The 19063-nt window shown below is 35.8% G+C and overlaps 1 protein-coding gene across 3 annotated transcripts in view; it reads left to right on the top strand.

The window, feature by feature from the left end:
• Nucleotides 1-18932, top strand: part of STK3 (serine/threonine kinase 3) — a 362105-nt gene extending 343173 nt beyond the window's left edge. For all 3 annotated transcript variants that reach the window (XM_036995747.2, XM_036995746.2, XM_036995748.2), the window contains one exon: nt 17568-18932. In XM_036995747.2, the coding sequence (XP_036851642.1) occupies nt 17568-17726 (159 nt within the window). In that variant the 3' untranslated portion in view covers nt 17727-18932. The remainder of the gene's footprint in view (nt 1-17567) is intronic.
• The last annotated feature ends 131 nt before the right edge of the window (nt 18933-19063 follow it).

Genomic DNA, 19063 nt, shown 5'->3' with positions numbered 1-19063 from the left:
GTATATTAAAACAATATAATTTCAGAATAATTATCCAGTGGATTAGCTACTCTTGGAATAACAGCATATGTCAGTCACTTGCTAACAACATCTTATGGAAAGTTCAAGAACACACTGAATCTAACAACCATATACTTTTTTGTTACTTTTCCACAGGAAGTAAACCAACAGTATGGCTTTCATTTAGTTGGTAATTAAAGATGCATTTTTCCTTTTATCCTTACTAAAATTGGGCTTTTTAAGGCTAAGCTGAAATTTCATCCTGAGGAATAAAATACTAAGGTTTACTAGCAAATCTACTTCATATTAATATACATTATTCAAACCAGAGCTCAAATTCTGATCCCCAAGTTTCCACTAGTGACCACAGTCTCCTGGCTTCCCAGTAGATGCAAAGTGAGATTAGCCACTCTTTGTGAAGTCCCCTCCGTCACAGTTCTCTGCCTCTGCTTCTATGTCCACATCAGTAGCAAGCCCACCCAGGAAGCAGGTGTTTGGCCCACCAGAACATCAAGCCAAAAGTCTTGTTGCCTCTGAGAGAGGTGGCAGTGGGATCCAGTTCAGCCGGAAGCCTTCTAGGAACATTAAGGAAATGCTAGAAAAATGCACTTGTTTTACAAGTGGTCTTAGATAATTTTGATGCCATATTCTCTATTAGTGATACCAAAAACAATTTTAAAAAATCAAATTTGATGGCATTCTCAGATCAAGGGAGAATTCATTTATTATAGTCATCTAAGTGTGAAATTTTTACTTTGTAATAAAATTTTACTCTGAGCTATTGTTTGCAATGATACTGGCATATTACTTCCTTATCTTTATTTTCAGTTCTTTATACATACTAGATGTCCAGTCTAAGGTGATGACATAACCCACAAACATTGTCATCCTCTCCCCAAATGAGAAAGTTGAAAGTTTGAAACATTTACACTTACATTTGAAAGTTGATGCCTCCCCCGTTTACATTTAAATTAATAGTTAGCCAGTTTTATGTTCACTTGGTCTCATTTTCTTTAATCTCAGATTAATAGCATTTATGAACATATTTTCAAACAATTATAAATGAAAGGATGAGGGCAAAATGCTGTCAGCTTCAGTTTCATGCATTTAGTGGTTTTTCCTTTTAAGTTTGTACAATATTGATTGCTGTTAAAATGGGCAAGGATTTTTTTTTTTAACATTTTCAGAGGAGCCCTCTTATCCTTTTTTTCCCCTTCAGTTTTAAATTTCTGAATCCCTTTTTAGGGTTTTAATTGTATGTGTACACTTGTCTGTCAATACCTAGAAAATTAAAAATACTGTTCCAGCCACAATTCATGCCATTCTAAAATTAATAATTATGTTAAAAATGTTTCCATTTTCAGTAAATTTTATTTTCTAAGGCTTATGTAGCAAGTAAGGAAGAATTTTGATGAAAATTTACTATTGCTCTTTAAGTTTTTAAAACTTTTGCATATTTTGATATGCAATTTTCAGACCGTGATTCTTTATTAATATTAATAATAATCAGACCGTGATTCTTACTATGTGGTGTTTTAAAAGAACTACAGGTTTAGATGCCTCAAAACTCAGGTATTAGGAACCCTGCTTATTTGTAGGTGTTGCTTCACTATAAAAAAAGTGATATATTACAATCTGAGTTTCATGGTTATGTGGTTTTCAGCTGACCTCTAATCATTTTAATTTAAAACTTTGTATAGATTTGGCAAAATAAATATTGCATCTCTATGATATGAAGGTCATAATTTAAGTAATCAGAGTCAGCACTGTGAAATTGCTGCAGTAGAAGATTGTATAAATGGTTGTACTCAGCTATAGTAGAAAGAATTATGCCCTCCCAGAGCAGTTCATTTCATGTGTATGCCAAAGGCATTAACTATGGCATTTATTATCATTTTGAAGAATTGTTTGACAGAAGCCATTTTTCTAAAAAGAAAAAGAATAAGGTGAGATCAAAATAAATGTATTATCAGATATGCAGAATAAACACGTAATGGAGCATGGGACTATCCTATAGTGAAATAAATGAAATATGCTAGATTAATACACTAGTCTTCCCAGATACTCTTTGCTTTACTTCAGTGGCAAATACACCTACTTGATACCAAACACACACTTTTTTTTAAGAGTTAACAGATAAGTACCACAACAGTGAAAGGGACATTTTTTGTTGCCTCTCATTAGAGTCCACAGCTAAAAATAGCAGGTGCTAAGTACCCCATATTCTAAAGAGAACCATCAACAATTGAAGCCAGACACCTCCCTCCAGGATTTACTAAGAGCCTCACCATTTTTCATTCATTCATTAAATATTTATTAGGTACCTACTATACTGCAGGTAGTGTTCTAGGTGGAGGGGATGAAGCTCTTTATAGAAGTTCCTATCCTAATGGAATTCACCATCTAGGGGTCTAGTGGAAGGGGAACAGAAGAAAGTAGCTCTCTCCTCCTTGCTTAGATTTAAGTTGTCGTGTGAGAGGGTGGCTTCCAGAGAGCCATTCATAGAGATTGGTGTTGCCTACAGGAAAGGGAGACTGGCATCTAGTATCCCAGCCAGCTGCTTGCTAAGCTGATTGAACTTGCAAACTCAGTGCCACTAGAGCAGAACTCAGTACAAGTTCCTGGGAGCCTGAAGGGTATATTAACATAGGCAAAGAAGATGCTTGCTTCTTTCCCAAAGAGCTCTAGATAGGAGACTTCTACAGGTAGAGCCAAGGCCTGCAGGATTCCTGAGGACCATAGTATATAGTGTGTCGGAAATGAAGAGACTTGGGGAGCTGCCCCCTTCCTGGGTCCCCGTAGCCCCTGGAGAATCTCTGCAATCTCTGTGGCTCTAAAGAAGGAGGTCAGAAGTCAAAAAGCTGCTGAGGTGGTTTCCAGGCCAAAGGAGACAATACTCAACCCAGAGAGCTGCCCCGCTGAGAGAGGTGAGCACCGGAACAGTACCGACCCCCACATCAGGAAATGGCGCACATACGCCTTCTGTGCACAACCCACAGTGGTCAGCCAGACCAGGGCCTGAGCAGGGAAACCTCTCCCCACTGACAAGTAACCTAGTACATCCAAAGGTCCCTGTCTCCTTCGCAGCTCCCAACCTCAGAGGAGCTAGACCTTGAAAGAGACGGGGAGTAGGTTCTGGGAGCAGATATCAGCCCTCCCCACCACAAGTCTCTTGGTCTCTCTGCTTAAGCCCAAACGGAGGAGAGGGACAAGATTTCTATTTACTATGAGATTGATGTTTATAATTTCCCTGGACTTTTAATAACTAAAAGTGACCAGAAATCAGTGATACTTGCCCAAGATTCCTTAAGGGATGTGTCAGGGGAAATTGGGATAGCACATCTGAAAAGTGTGATTGGAGAAAAATGAAACTATTTTAGATTTATGTACTAGTTAAACAAATATTTGACACCCCAATAAGCTAGTAACAGATATATTTTAAGGAATTTTTTTTTAGTGTTCATGATCATCCATAACTAGTCATATTAATTTTTAATGAAATGAAGTATATAATTTTTAATCTCTCATTTTTGGCTTTATCAGTGTTTTAAAATATTCAACAAAGTGTTAATCAGAGTCACTGAGATAAGGCATCAGAGGTAATGGAACTTTGTCATCTGTCCCTTATTGATCTGGAAAGACTGAATTGGTAGGTAGTTTTGAGTAACTCAGGTTTTGTTGTCCTGGGCCTAGAATTTTAGAGCTGCTTTGAGTATAGCAGAGCTATGCAAGAAAAAACTTTTTTTCCTGATACTTTTAGCAGGCAAAGCTACCTACTAGGAACTAAAAAGCATAAAAGGAATGGGTATGTAACTTCCATTGAAGAATGCAAAATTTCATCATTCCTTTTTTTATATGGGTGGCTCAGATTTCTCCAGGACAAGATAATTGTGGTAATGCTCATCAGCTTGTCACTCATTGCCAGATCAAGCTAAACACAATACCAAAGCAACTGTGGGACCCTCTGAAGGGACACAGGTGAAGTATTGCTTCTATGTAAAGGGGGCATGTCTTGTTAGTTTTATAACAGCACCTCCCTTTTTATTGATTAAATTATGGCAGGTATCCTAAAGCACTACATAGAAATGTGTTTATTTTACTAGAAAGCTGGTTAAATAGAAAAATGTTTAATAAACATGATGTTACTTCATGAGGCCAATTATAGCTAAAATAGATTATTATAAATGCTTCATCTAGTAATACCTCACTAGGTACAAACTGAGGGAAAAGATGGGATTTTCACTGTTTTTAATCTATAAATAACCTGTTAAAAACTGTTTTACCTGGTAATTGGATTTTGAAGTACTTTTGTAGTTCTTGGAGACTCAAGAAAAGCCCTCAGTAGGCTCCAATTCAAACTTAGGTTAGTGGATTTGATTGTCTTTGCATGCCTACATAAGTACCTCTAGCTGTATGACCTAGGGTGGATCAGTTGGTCTGTCCTCACCTATTAAGGAGGGTTGGTAATATCTGCCCCATAAGGTGATTGCTAGGATTAAATTACTTAATTACTTAATGCATAAGACCTAGGATAGTGTCAAACATTCTAAGTGATCAGTCAGTGACATTTTCCCCTTTCTTCTTCATTGATCTACAAGAAATGGTTTTCTCCCTTTTCTTTGGGAATGAAAATAAAACCTAAATGTCTTTTTACTCTAGATGCACTGAGGTTAAACAGAGCCTCATGGCAGTTTCCAGGTACAATCCCAGAATATTTATAGTCATTCAGTCAATCTGCATAGATAGGGCCACTCAGCTCAGAACAGGGTTATGTGTAAACCTCCATCAGGATGGGTAAACAGTGTCTATTGTGGGAAGGCTCTGCCAGTAGATTTAATATTAATGCATCTTTTTTTTGACATCATTAATGTACAATTACTTGAACAACATTATGGTTACTAGACTGCCCCCATTTTCAAGTCCCCCCCACATAGCCCATTACAGTCACTGTCCATCAGCTTAGCAAGATGCTGTAGAATCATTACTTGTCTTCTCTGTATATACTGCTTTCCCCATGTCCCCCCCACCGCTACATTATGTGCTAATCGTAATGTCCCATTTTCCCCCTTATCCCTCCCTTCCCACTCACCCTCCCCAGTCCGTTTCCCCTTGGTAACTGTTAGTCCATTCTTGGGTTCTGTGAGTCTGCTGCTGTTTTTTGTTCCTTCAGTTTTTTCTTTGTTCTTATACTCCACAGATAAGTGAAATAATTTGATACTTGTCTTTCTCTGCCTGGCTTACTTCACTGAGCATAATACCCTCTAGCTCCATCCATGTTGTTGCAAATGGTAGGATTTGTTTTCTTCTTATGGCTGAATAATATTCCATTGTGTATATGTATCACATCTTCTTTATCCATTCATCTACTGATGGACACTTAGGTTGCTTCCATATCTTGACTATTGTAAATAGTGCTGCAATAAACATAGGAGTGCATATGTCTTTTTAATGCAACTTTAAGAGCACATTTTATAAGACATTTACAGTGAAGAACTCAGGTTTTCTTCTATAGTGTGTCAAGTGTCTGAAATCATCACTATCTCCATTATTTTTATAAATGCATACATTAAGTGTACATATAGGGTTTTTTAAAAGCAGGTTTCATAGTAGTTAGACTGACTTGAAGCTCTTTTATTGTATTCTTCTGTGCCAGAAGTTAAATCAGGAAATGCCTTAATATATTGCTGTTTTAATTTTTGGGTTTTTTTACTTTAAATACTACCTATTGTCACTGTTACTCAGTTTTATTGGCAGAAGGCCCCTTGCCTGTTTATATACAGATATCTAAACTAATCAATAGACTTGACTGGATTTCTGTTAGTACTTTGGTACATTTCCCACTCTGATCATTAACAAAATAAGTGTGCCAGCCTCCGTGAACAGTGTTTTGTAAAACCAAACCAGATTCTGTTCGACAGAATGTAAAAATTGAGCTAAAATGGAATATTGCGGGGAAAAGGACTTTGTTGCTTCAGGCCTCAAACAACTCAAACAGTCTGAGGCATGTACTGGTAAATCTTACAAAATGCTATAGGCAATTCAACATTGAAATTGCCATAGAAAATTATTGTTGTTAGCTATTCTGTTGATAGTTCATACTGTTAGAATTGCTAGCAGATGGGAAAATAGATGAGTCAGGATACAGTATTAGCAATCCATATTTTTTTAATCACAGGCCACTAATAAGGTCTGTAGCATCTGTGAGATTTATTTAAACAGTTGCTAGGAAGAGTTTGTTTTCCCAGTAAACACAGCAAACCTTGTACAGGATTTTCTTGATTGACTATTTGACTAAATGTGTTAACATTAACACATAAGACCATTTGCTTCATTGTGGTGGTGTTGCGTTTATTATGACAGACTGATTATGCCAGTAACTCATGGGCTCATTAAGTCTTGAAATGTTACCACATTTATGCATTTAAAAACTTCATAATCCTATTCCTGCTTTTCTTTAGATTAAGACTTTAAAAAAAATCTCTCAGGTAATTTGGACTATTTTTAACAAAATTAAATAATATAAAAATCCATGTGTTTTTCCCAAAGAGTTTTTAAGACAAAACTATTTCAGAAAGTTATCCCTTCTTATCATTTGGATATGATATTTTAGGTTTTTATAGTACTAGACTGGCTATATAAGCTTAAAGACAGCTCTAATTTACTGACTTTTCCTGGTCAATAATAAGCAGCTTTTCAATACTTCTCATAGCATTCAGAAATAATACTAATTATTAAAAATTTGAACTGTCAAAATTATCAAAGGGTTGATGTAATCTTATTTTACATTTCACTATATTGCTGAGTTGTTTTTACTGATTTTGTTTTATGGAAGAGCTAGTGAGTTACTAATTTGTATATCTTTTACTTAGAGTTTTTTTTTTTTTAAAAATACTGAGAAATACAGTATTTGTGGATATTGATCTGTAATCTTCTTATTACTTCCTGGATAAAATGTGATAATCCTTGGCTATCATTAACAAAATGAGCTGCTTATTCAAGGTATTACCTCATACCAAACCACCAATTTTCAAACAAAATGTTAACTCTTTTTGAAAAGTAGTTTTGACTATTCATTTAACTTATGAACAAGTATCTGTCCACGCATCTAATTATTATTATAAAAAGTTTAGAGTTTTTTTCTAAAGCCTTTCACTTGTTTTGAGCAAACTTTATAAGAGCTGGCAGATCCTAGTCTACCTACTGGCCTGATGCTTTAAGAATATGGCAATTCTACCTTTTGCTGAGCTGTAGTGTATTCCACTTTAGAAGCTACTCTGTGAAAACATCATGTACAGGGTTTTCTATTCATTGTGGCCTTCATAGCTGAATAGTTAAAAACCATTTTTCCTTTCAGTGTAGGTTGAAGACCCTGGAAATTTCTCAACAGCACATCCCCCATTGGTGGTGACTTAATATTTTAAATCCCCTGGCAGTGCTGGATTAGGAATATCAAACTTGACATGATGAAAGAATGCATTGGCCTAGAGGTCAGGTCTGATCTCTGCCATTAACCAGTATAACTTTGAGCAAGCCAGCTCTCATTTCCTCACCTAATGCAAGGAAGTTAGAGTAGATCATCTATAAGTTTCTCTTTTGCAGTAAGATTCTGTGAGATTTAACTCATCACCCAACTTTATAGTTTACGCTTATATTAAACAAACAACTTAGTCATATGCAATGGTTTTTAATAATCCCAGATTTCAAAGTGTGTTCATCTCCAGCCCATATGATTCAGTTTACCTGATCTCAATTTAAACCCTTTTATGGAAATTGATTTTATTCTCTGCCCTAATTAATGTCTTGCCCCTGATATTTTACATTTCAGATGTCCAAGAAAGGCAAATTTCATATGAATAGAAAAAAATTATTCTGAAACTCATCTCTTTTTCTATGACTGTGTTTCAAGCTGTTGTGGGTCCTGTGCCTGTCTTTGCATTCAAGTTCTTCTTACTGCTCATTTATTTACTTAATCAAGTTATGTGTCCTTAAATGTTTGTGAAGATATTCTGCAATATTCTTTCATAATGTTAAGACCAAAAGATTTAAGAATTACTGTTAGTTGTCTAAGCTCTATTTTATCATTAAATTCAAAACTAAATTTTGTTAAATAGAATTAACCTAAACCATAATATATGCATATTCTAAAATTCTTCTCTTCACTGACCATCTTACCAAATTCTGAACTCTGACAAATGTAGATCAAAGAATTGATACTCCGGGTGTGCTTTATTCTGCCTTTATTTTGGAATTAATCAACTGGCACATAGCTATAATATAGCTACTTTGGTTCCATGTATTGTAGAAATGTGGCTCATAAGTAGCATTTCTTTCCTATATTAAAAATAAAATGTAAATTAAAGCTGATTTACCCAAGCTCTGTTGATTCATAAACATAGCAGTTCTGAATGATTTCCCTTACTTTTTATAAAGATTTTTTAAAAACCTAATTTTAGTAAAGACTTTTGTCATAATAATATAATAATTAAGGAAACTCAGAATTTCATTCTGATGTTATCCTTATTAGCCCCCAAGTTATTTTAATTCAGATTAGAATTAATAAGGGAGATAGTGGGTTGTTTGATATTATAGGAACAATTTAAAAATTATCAGTCTCCATAGAATTTTTTGTTGATTTCATTATTAAAGTATCATTGATACACAATCTTATGAAGGCTCTACATGAGCAGCACCATGGTTAGAACTTTCACCCATATTATCAAGTCCCCCAAACACACCCCATTACAGTCACTGTCCATCAGCTTAGTAAGATACTGTAGAGTCACTAATTACTTGTCTTCTCCATGCAATACTGCCTTCCCAGTGACCCACCTACATTATGGGTGCTAATCATAATGCCCCTTAATCCCCTTCTCCCTCCCTCCCCAAAACCATCCCCAACCCCTTCCCTTTCATAACTGCTACTCACTTTTTGGGTTCTATGAGTCTGCTGCTGTTTTGTTCCTTCAGTTTTGCTTTGTTTTTGTACTCCACAAATGAGTGAAATCATTTGGTACTTGTCTTTCTCTGCCTGGCTTACTTCACTGAGCATAATTCCCTCTAGCTCCATCCATCTTGTTGCAAATGGTATGATTTGTTTTCTTCTTATGCCTGAATATTATCTCATTGTTAATATGGACCACATCTTCTTTATCCATTCATCTACTGGTGGACACTTAGATTGCTCCCATATCTTGGCTACTGTAAATAGTACTGTGATAAACATAGGGGTGCATATGTCTTTTTGAATCAGGTATGTTGTTTTCTTTGGGTAAAGTCCTAGGAGTGGAATTCCTGGGTCAAATGGTATTTCTGTTTTTAGTTTTGTGAGGAACTTCCATATTGCTTTCCACAATGGCTTAACTAATTTACATTGCCACCAACCATGTGGGTTCCCCTTTCTCCTCAACCTTACCAGCATTTGTTGTTCCTTGACTTTTGGATGTTGGCCATCCTAACTGGTGTGAGGTGGTATCTCATTGTGGTTTCAATTTGAAATTCCCTGATAATTAGCCATGTGGAGCATCTTTTCTTGTGCCTGTTGGCCATCTGAATTTCTTCTTTGGAGAATTGTCTCTTCATATCATCTGCCCATTTTTTAGTAGGGTTATTTGCTTTTTGGGTGTTGAGGCATGTGAGCTCTTTATATATTTTGGATGTTAACACCTTATCAGGTATGTCATTTACAAATATATTCTCCCATACTGTAGAAGGCCTTTTTGTTCTGCTGATGGTGTCCTTTGCTGTACAAAATCTTTTTAGTTTGATGTAGTCCCTTGTGTTCATTTTTGCTTTTGTTTCCCTTGCCTGAGGAGATGCATTCAGGAAAAAGTTGCTCATGTTTATATTCAAGAGATTTTTGCCTATGTTTTCTTCTAAGAGTTTTATGGTTTCATGACTTACATTCAGGTGTTTGATCCATTTCAAGTTTACTTTTGTGTATGGAATAAGACAGTAATCCAGTTTCATTCTCTTATATGTAGCTGTCCAGTTTTGCCAACACCAGTTGTTGAAGAGGCTGTCATTTCCCCAATGTATATCCATGTCTCCTTTATTGTGTATGAATTGGCCATACTTGTGTGGGTTTATATCCAGGCTCTCCTTTCTGTTCCATTGATGGGTCTGTTCTTGTGCCAGTACCAAATTGTCTTGATTACTGTGGCTTTGTAGTAGAGCTTGAAGTTGGGGAGCATAATCTCCTCAGCTTTATTCTTCCTTCTCAGGATTGCTTTGGCTATTTGGGGTCTTTTGTTGTTCCATATGAATTTTAGAATGATTTGCTCTAGTTCATTGAAGAATGCTGTTGGTATTTTGATAGGAATTGCATTGACTCTATAGATTGCTTTAGGCAGGACAGCCATTTTGACAATATTAATTCTTCCTATCCATGAGAATGTGATGTATTTCCATTTATTGGTGTCTTCTTTAATATCTCTCATGAGTGTCTTGTAGTGTTCAGGGTATGGGTCTTTCACCTCCTTGCTTAGGTTTATTACTAGGTATTTTATTCTTTTTGACGCAATTGTGAATGGAACTGTTTCCCTGATTTCTCTTTCTGCTACTACATCATTAGTGTATAAGAATGCAACAGATTTCTGTGTATTCATTTTGTATTCTGCAACTTTGCTGAATTCAGTTATTAGTTCTAGTTGTTTGGAGTCTTTATGTACAATATCATGTCATCTGCAAACAGGGACAGTTTAACTTCTTCCTTACCAATCTGGATGCCTTTTATTTCTTTGTGTTGTATGATTGCTGTGGCTAGGACCTCCAGTACTATGTTGAATAGAAGTGGTGAGAGTGGGCATCCTTGTCTTGTTCCCAAACTTAGAGGAAAAGCTTTCAGCTTTTCACTGTTAAATATGATGTTGGCTGTGGATTTGTTGTATATGGCCTTTATTATGTTGAGGTACTTACCCTTTATACCCATTTTGTTGAGAGTTTTTATCATCTTGGATGTTGAATTTTGTCAAATGCCTTTTTGGCATCTGTTGAGATGATCATGTGATTTCTGTGCCTCTTTTTGTTCATTTGGTGTATGATGTTGATGGATTTTCAAATGTTGTACCATCCTTGCATCCCTGGAATAAATTCCACTTGATCGTGATGGATGATCTTTTTGATGTATTTTTAATTCAATCTGCTAATATTTTGTTAAGGATTTTTGCATCTATGTTCATCAGAAACATCGGTGTATAATTTTCTTTTTTTGTGGTGTCTTTGTCTGGTTTTGGTATTAGAGTGATGCTGGCCTCATGGAATGAGTTTGGAAGTATTCCCTCCTCTTCTGCTTTTTGGAAAACTTTGAGGATGGATATTAGGTCTTCATTAAATGTTTGATCAAATTCAGCAGTGAAGCCATCTGGTCCAGGGATTTTGTTCTTAGGTAGTTTTTTGATTACCAGTTCAATTTCATTGCTGGTAATTGGTCTGTTCGGATTTTCTGTTTCTTCTTGGGTCAGCCATGGAAGGTTGTATTTTTCTAGAAAGTTGTTCATCTCTTCTAGGCTATCCAATTTGTTAGCATATAATTTTTCATAGTATTCTCTAATAATTCTTTGTATTTTTGTGGTGTCCATAGTGATTTTTCCTTTATCATTTCTGGTTCTGTTTATGTGTATAGACTCTCAGTTTTTCTTAATAAGTCTGTCTAGGGGCTTATCTATTTTGTTTATTTTCTTGAAGAACCAGCTCCTGGTTTTATTGATTCTTTCTATTGTTTTATTCTTCTCTATTTTATCTATTTCTGCTCTAATCTTTATTATGTCTCTCCTTCTATGGACTTTGGGCCTCATTGGTTCTTCTTTTTCTAGTTTCATTAATTGTGAGTTTAGACTGTTCTTTTCGGATTGTTCTTCTTTCTTGAAGTAAGCCTGTTTTACAATATACTTCCTTCTTAGAACTGCCTTTGCTCCATCCCACAAGTTTTGGGGTGTTCAGTTGTTGTTTTCATTTGTCTCCATATATTGCATGATCTCTGTTTTTAATTGGTCATTGATCCTATGATTATTTAGGAGTATGTTGTTAAACCTCCATGTGTTTGTGGACTTTTTCATTTTCTTTGCATAATTTATTTCTAGGTTCATGCCTTTGTGATCTGAGAAGATGGTTGGCACAATTTCAATCCTTCTGAATTTACTAAGGCTCTTTTTGTACCTAGTATGTGATCTAGTCTGGAAAAGATTCCATGTGCACTTCAGAAGAATGTGCACAGAGGGAAGTCCATCAGGCAATCATCAGAAACCTGACTGGCCAGAAGGGATTGGTCTACTATATTTAATGCAATGAGACAGAAGGCCTCCAACCAAGAATACTCTACCCTGAAAGCTTATCATTTAAATTTGAAGCAGGGATTAAACAATTTCCAGATAAGTAAAAGTTGAGGGAATTTACCTCCCACAAACTGTCTCTGCAGTGTATTTCAAAGGGACTTTTACATATGGAAGTGCTCCTAAGGCTAAATAACTGTCACCAGAGAAAATAAGACCACAGTAAAGGAAGTAGACCAATTAGTTACTAAGCAAATGTAAAATTAAGTCAACTACCCACAAAGTCAGGGGATACACAAAGAGTACAGAATATGACACCTAATATATAAAGAGTGGAGGAAGAAGAAAATGAAGGGAGAAAATAAAAGAACATTTAGATTGTGTTTGAAATCGCATAATAAGCGAGTTAAGTTAGATTGTTAGATAGTAAAAAAAGCTGCCCTTGAACCTTTGGTAACCATCAGTCTAAAACCTGCAATGGCAATAAGTACATATCTGTTACTAATCATCCTAAATGTTCATGCACTAAATGCACCAATCAAAAGACAGAGTTATAGAATGGATAAAAAACAAGACCCATCTATAAGCTGCCTTCAAGAGACTCACTTCAAACCCAAAGACATACACAGACTAAAAGTGAAGGAATGGAAAAAGATATTTCATGCAATAATAGGGAGAACCGCAGCCGTGGCTCCTAAAGTTCTACTTTGTTCCACAGCCTCCTCTGCTTCCCAGGGATAAAAAAATTGTATCCAGTTTGTGAATCTTTTTACTACTAAAACATTGAGCAGTACTGTTTTCCAAGAGATTGAAAAAGCTGCTTCTGCCACATTTTCTCAAATCATTTTCATGCTTGTGGGAGGCTTGATAGCTACAGAAATACAGAGTGCTAAAATATATTATTAGGGTTTAATCAGAAGTCAAACACAGAAGTTCATGTCTGTAAATCATACCTATACTATAAAAAGTGAAAAATTCTACCAGTCAGCTTCACTTTTTTTTAATGAAATAAGGAGCCTCTGACCACAAAGGGTAAGGTTTGGGGGTTTTCTGTAGGATACTGTAGATGATAACATCAGGGAGAAGACCTTGTCCTGGATAATCTTATCTTCAACAAGGGCTTCAATTAGAGTCTAAATGCTAATGATTCCCTAAGTCTGTAGCTCTGTCCTGAGCTCTAAAACTCCAAATTATAATCCTTATCTGATGTCCCCACCTTCAAGCCTTGTTCATATCTCAAACTCAACAGGACTAAAAATCAATTTCATAAACTCCCCTACCTTATAAATGCTATTAGTCTCTATCCTATTATTACAGTAACTGTTGAAGTAACCTGCTCACAGTCATCTTATCTCCATTTCTTTTCCATGTGGCAATCCACTTTCTCTACCTGCTATTGAAGATATTTTTCTAAAGCACATTCATACATGGAAATGTCATCAATTGTGCACAGTTATCTGGCATATCTTGCTTGTCTACAGAAAGTTTGTAACACCATGCTTTTAAGGGCCTTAGCCATCTCTCTGTTCTCCTCCCTATTTCATCTCTTGATCCCCTCTTCCTATGGATCCTTCCCAGCAGTCAGCTGATGTCTCCAAAGATGCCAGGCATTTCTGTGCCCTCTGTGTATCTGCTCGTGCTGTTCCCTTTTCTCCTGTCCTATTTCCCATCTTCTCAGCTTACTCATCCTTCAGTAAATTATCTGCATGGACCTGTCTGACCAGCTAGATTGCAAGCTCCTTCTAAAAGGGAGTGTCTTAATCATTTCTCTGTCTGTAGTACTTGGTCCATAGGGAATATTAATGTTTTAATAAATGAATCCTCTGATGTTCTCTGATGGATTTGAAAGCATAGCTATGTGTGTCTTTTATGTAAAAGTCAAGATTCCGGTGACCTCAACTTTACACAACCGCAAATCTGAAATCAGATTAAAACGGACAAACAAGAAAAAACATTAGAAGGGTAACAAGCTTCAGCATTAAAGCCATGCTCTGTCTTTTCTAAAATAACCTCAGGCTTTCTCTCAGAAGCTATACATTCTTATTTAGTGTAACACCTTACAGAGTTGTTTAATTGCTTCTCTGGTTCCCAGTAGATGAACAAACCTAAAGCAGAGAAAGGAGGATATGTGCCCATGGTGGCCATCAGAAGGAGCCCACAGCTTTCCCTCGAGGGAAACGAACCAGAAAGGAGATGGGAAACTAATACATAGCACAGAGTAGTGATAGAACTTAATATGATGCATCATCAAGGAAAGGTGGTTTTAGGTCCTGCGTCCTCTGCTTTAGAAGGCAGTATATTCTGTGAAATACTTTATAAAGATTTAATGGTCAAAATAGTTGTAACAATTTTAACATTTAAAGAAATAAGATTTAGGTACTTCATCAATTTACTTATATGGAGCACCTAATTACCTAATGATGCCAGGTAATGGTTCCCTAGTGTCACAGATCTGTTTTTCACAAATTTTACATATAGAAAATATAGAAGTCTATTAGAAGAGGAAAGATTTTCTACTAAGTAGCTTCTTCCCCTGAGTTCAGTCCATTATTACTACAATATTTATAAACTATTGACAGTTTGCACCAGTAAGGTAGTATAAGATATTTATGGAATATCTTAATGCAAAATTGTTTGCTTTGTATGATGTCATTACTCCTAATCTTAGAGTAACCCCTTTCTTTGAGTTATTTTTCCTGCTTTCCTGTTCCTACCCACTTTCATGTTTAGCAGTATAGTTTAATAGTTTCTAGGTATGCATACAATCTCTAAAGTTTAAATATTTTTTGGAATATCTGGAGTAGAGATATGAGACTCATGCATATGAATCAATTATAAAATAATACATGACTCTAGAATCAAATACTTAATGTGTTGTTTAAATCATGAATGTTATATAGAAATTCAGATGTAGGAAGGATTACCATGGGCTGAAATGGAGACGAAATGGAACTGGATCCTGTGTGGACACACCTAGGCATGTCTTTCTCAGGAAAGCATGGCTGCATATGGTCTTTACTGGCCCTTCATCTTGCCACTGTCTGTTTATACAGTTCACAAAGTTTTGAGGTTCCCTGTTGGCTTATTCTTTATCCCCACCATGATTTGAACCATAGTAACCATACAATAGTACTTGGATTAAAATTTAATGAAGAAGGTATGTAATACTATGCATTATATTATATAAAATGAATATAGTAAGCTAGGTTCTTTTGGTGATGTGACAGCATATTTTATATACATACCAGAACTTCTTGTACACCAAAGCAAGTTGTTTTCACCTTTGCAGTCACCATCCTGGGAACCTCTGCACTCTTTCCCGTAACACTGTCATTCCTGTATTTTTGGAACTCCTCTTTTGAATTTCCTTCAGTCTGTGACTCATTCTTTTCATTATCCTCAGTGGTGACACATCTTTTCAGTTGAGAATGGTTTTGGGTTTTGGAACCAAGAGTCACTTTAGGCCAGGTACAGTGAGTAAAGTAGAGGAACAAGCTTTTTGAAAAAGGCTATTTTTGGTTAAAATTCACATATGGCTATAAAACAATGAGAGTGTTTTCTGGCCGGGCTCATAAAATAACCAAAGACACCTCTCCTCTTAAAACAAGAAATAAGCTGGAAGTTTTAACACATTAAAACCAAGTCTGTATTAGTCTCCTATCATTTTCCTGCTCCACAGTGGATCGCGGCTCGCTGAAGTCCAAACCCTGCTTTGCCTGGCTCCCCTCCCTCCCCCTCCCCCTGGCCCATTGTTCTCTGGGTCCTTCATCCTTCCTCCTCAACAGGGCCTCCTCCCAGGGCCCTCCTCACTGCACCAAGGCAGCCTCCTTCTCAAGGACCAGTACAGTCCCTGCTCCCCAGAGAGAATTTTCTCTCCATGTAATTTATAATGAAGCTACTCCCTTTTTGCTGGAACTCTGCTTAATAAAAACAAAAAATAACAGATGCTCTCTCCAGGAAAATGTACGTGTGAGCATGCAGAACTTTGCACATTAGAAGCTTCTTCATGGGCTTAAGTGAAGGCATCTCCCTATAATCTGTACCACATACAATAGGGTTTAATTGCATAGGGTCTTGGATCAGTCCCTAAATGTATATAGTTGCTAATCTTACACTACCAAATAACTCAGAAGTTTCTTAAGCCAAAGAAATACTTGAGTACCTTTTTTTCTTTCCTTAGAGTACCCACCAAGAGGCTGAGTATGTATGTAATAGCATTCTGTTAATCATAGTAAAGTTTAATAGATACTTTTAAACTACCTACCTGTCACCATTGCTTTAAAAGTTTCTGCAGGAGATGAGAGTTTTAGATTTGTTTAATGTTATATAAGATATAAAAGCCCAAGTGTTAGGTCATATATCTCAGGGAAGCTTAAGCCTATAAAACATCCCTAAAATATGTTTTTCAGAAGATAATCCATATCTTGCTGTTTGGACATAAAGATAATTACAGTAGAGCTCAGGATGCCTGTTACATAGAACAGATTTTATCCCCCATACACACAAGACATGAGGTCTCTCTCCTACTGTTACACAGAAAATCAGTAAAGGATGTACTAGTGTTTTCCCCAGAAGCCAGTGTAATCAAACTAAGTCATTATAGGCAAAATATCATTTAGATGAATCATACCATTATTGTCAAGCTGTAATGTATACAGTGAAAATTTGACAGGCACTTCATTTTCAAATTGGCTCAGCCCATGTCAGAACTTACACAGCACTGTTTATATTGTACGGGCTATTTTAAATCATAAATTTAAAACTCTATTTTATCAGAATGCTAGGGATAAAAGTATTCTAGATAATTCCATTTTCTGATTAACTAGTACTTAAGTTTTAAGCATTTGGTAAAATTCAGGACTGATTGGTTAATTTAACCTGCATTTGATCTTGTCACATTCTTGGGTGATTTCCGCAAGTGTTCATAATTATCGTAGTCCTCCATAGCTGGCGAGGATTTGAGAGATTAGAGTGACTATATCCAGAACATCTGTCTGTTTGTTGGAAGTGGTGGATTTGTCTACCTTTTTAAAAAATACATTTTTTCATCAGCTAATTTTTTTCATTTGCTCTTTCCTAAAAGCAGAGTTTTTAATTGTCTTGTTGCAAATTACTTGGGGTTCTTCAAAGATGTGGTTTCTTGATTCTTCAGGGAAGGAATTCCTATTTTAATTGTTGAACCGTATTTCAAAGATGATGTAAGGAGTTTGCTGAAATATTTGTGCTAAAGCTCATTAGACTTCAACCTATTGTAGATAATTTTACTCTATTAGTATCTTCACTTTTTTCCCCTATATCCAGTTAAAAAATCTAAGTTTAGAAGAATTACAGATGCGGTTAAAAGCGCTGGACCCCATGATGGAACGAGAAATAGAAGAGCTTCGTCAGAGATACACTGCGAAAAGACAACCCATTCTGGATGCAATGGATGCAAAGAAAAGAAGGCAGCAGAACTTCTGAGTTTGATTTTTTTCTGTTTCTTTAACTTTTCTGGAGACCAAGAAACCACTAAGAATTAGAGGAATATTCTGATCATTTTTTAATTTCTAAGATTTATGCTCTACAACTAGACAATAGTCAAAAACTGATGATGGTACATACCCAGAAATTCCCAAAAGGCAGAATTTACAACTGTATCCACTATGTTTTCATTCTTCTTAAATGATGAAAACAACAGAAATGTGTTCTTTAGATCTGTCAGCTGCATACCAGCACTAAAACTATGTTATAAAATGAAGGCTGTGTTTAGAGACTTTGAAAATCCAAAACTGTTGTTTAATTGTACAGCACTGAAGGGCTTTATGTTACAGTATTCTTTATTGTTATCTAGTAGGCTATTTATTGTATCCCCTTAGGTAAACTTATTTATTTATGCTATTTCACTTTGTTCTGTCTTTAAGGACAAGATTGGGATAGCTTTGGTGAAAGTAAGAGCATGTTAATAGTTGATAATATGCAACCAAATTATACTTTAAGCAGGCAACTATGTGGTACATTCCTTTATTTCCAGGATAGTTTTCCAATAGAAGTAAAGCAATAATAGCAGTCCTACCCAAGTGGGCCAGGCATTTTTTATACTGAAGCAATAATTCCATTTTTACCTTCTGAAATTTTATTTAATTTTTTTATTTGTGGTATTTGGTACAAACAATATATATTTAGGTCAGACAGTTATAATGTTTAAAACCAAAGAAATCAATGGAATCCTTGCACAAAAAAGTATGATAATTATTTTAAAAGAAATAAATCTTTAAGACAAATGTAATTTGTTAATATTGTTTCATGTTTCATGTGTAGGTCTAATAGCTGGACTGTATCAAATTGTAATCAGCTCATCAAATTTATTTCTGTGAGAATGTGCTCAATTGTCACAGGACTTTTTTTGTTGATTTCATTTATTTCCTGGGAATTGGTAAACATCATGTGCCTAATGATAATGAAATAGCAAAAGCATTTATACAGAACTGTGCAAGCCTTGGGGACTAAAATAAAAGCTAAAACTATTAAAAAGATACTCATTTTTAAGCTGAATGAACATTTACATGATTGAACTGGGACCAGTCATTTCCTAAGCTACATATGGCCATCTTGATGGTGTTTGTTCTTCTGTGGGTTTAATTACTTTGTATAAATCATAAAGACAAATAAATTTTACTGTGCCACCTAGCACATTTCATCTCTACGTCATTTTTAAACTCATCACCTAGAATCTGTCTTTTCCAGCCAAGGAAGATAATATTGATCATGACAGGCTAGATCATGTAGTGGTAACACTGCTGAGCTTCAGTGGCTTGGGA

The sequence above is a fragment of the Manis javanica genome, chromosome 2, assembly GCF_040802235.1.
Source record: "Manis javanica isolate MJ-LG chromosome 2, MJ_LKY, whole genome shotgun sequence".
Lineage (NCBI taxonomy): Eukaryota > Metazoa > Chordata > Mammalia > Pholidota > Manidae > Manis > Manis javanica.
Note: the sequence above shows the minus strand (reverse complement) of the source record. Positions and strands in the feature narration are given on the sequence as shown.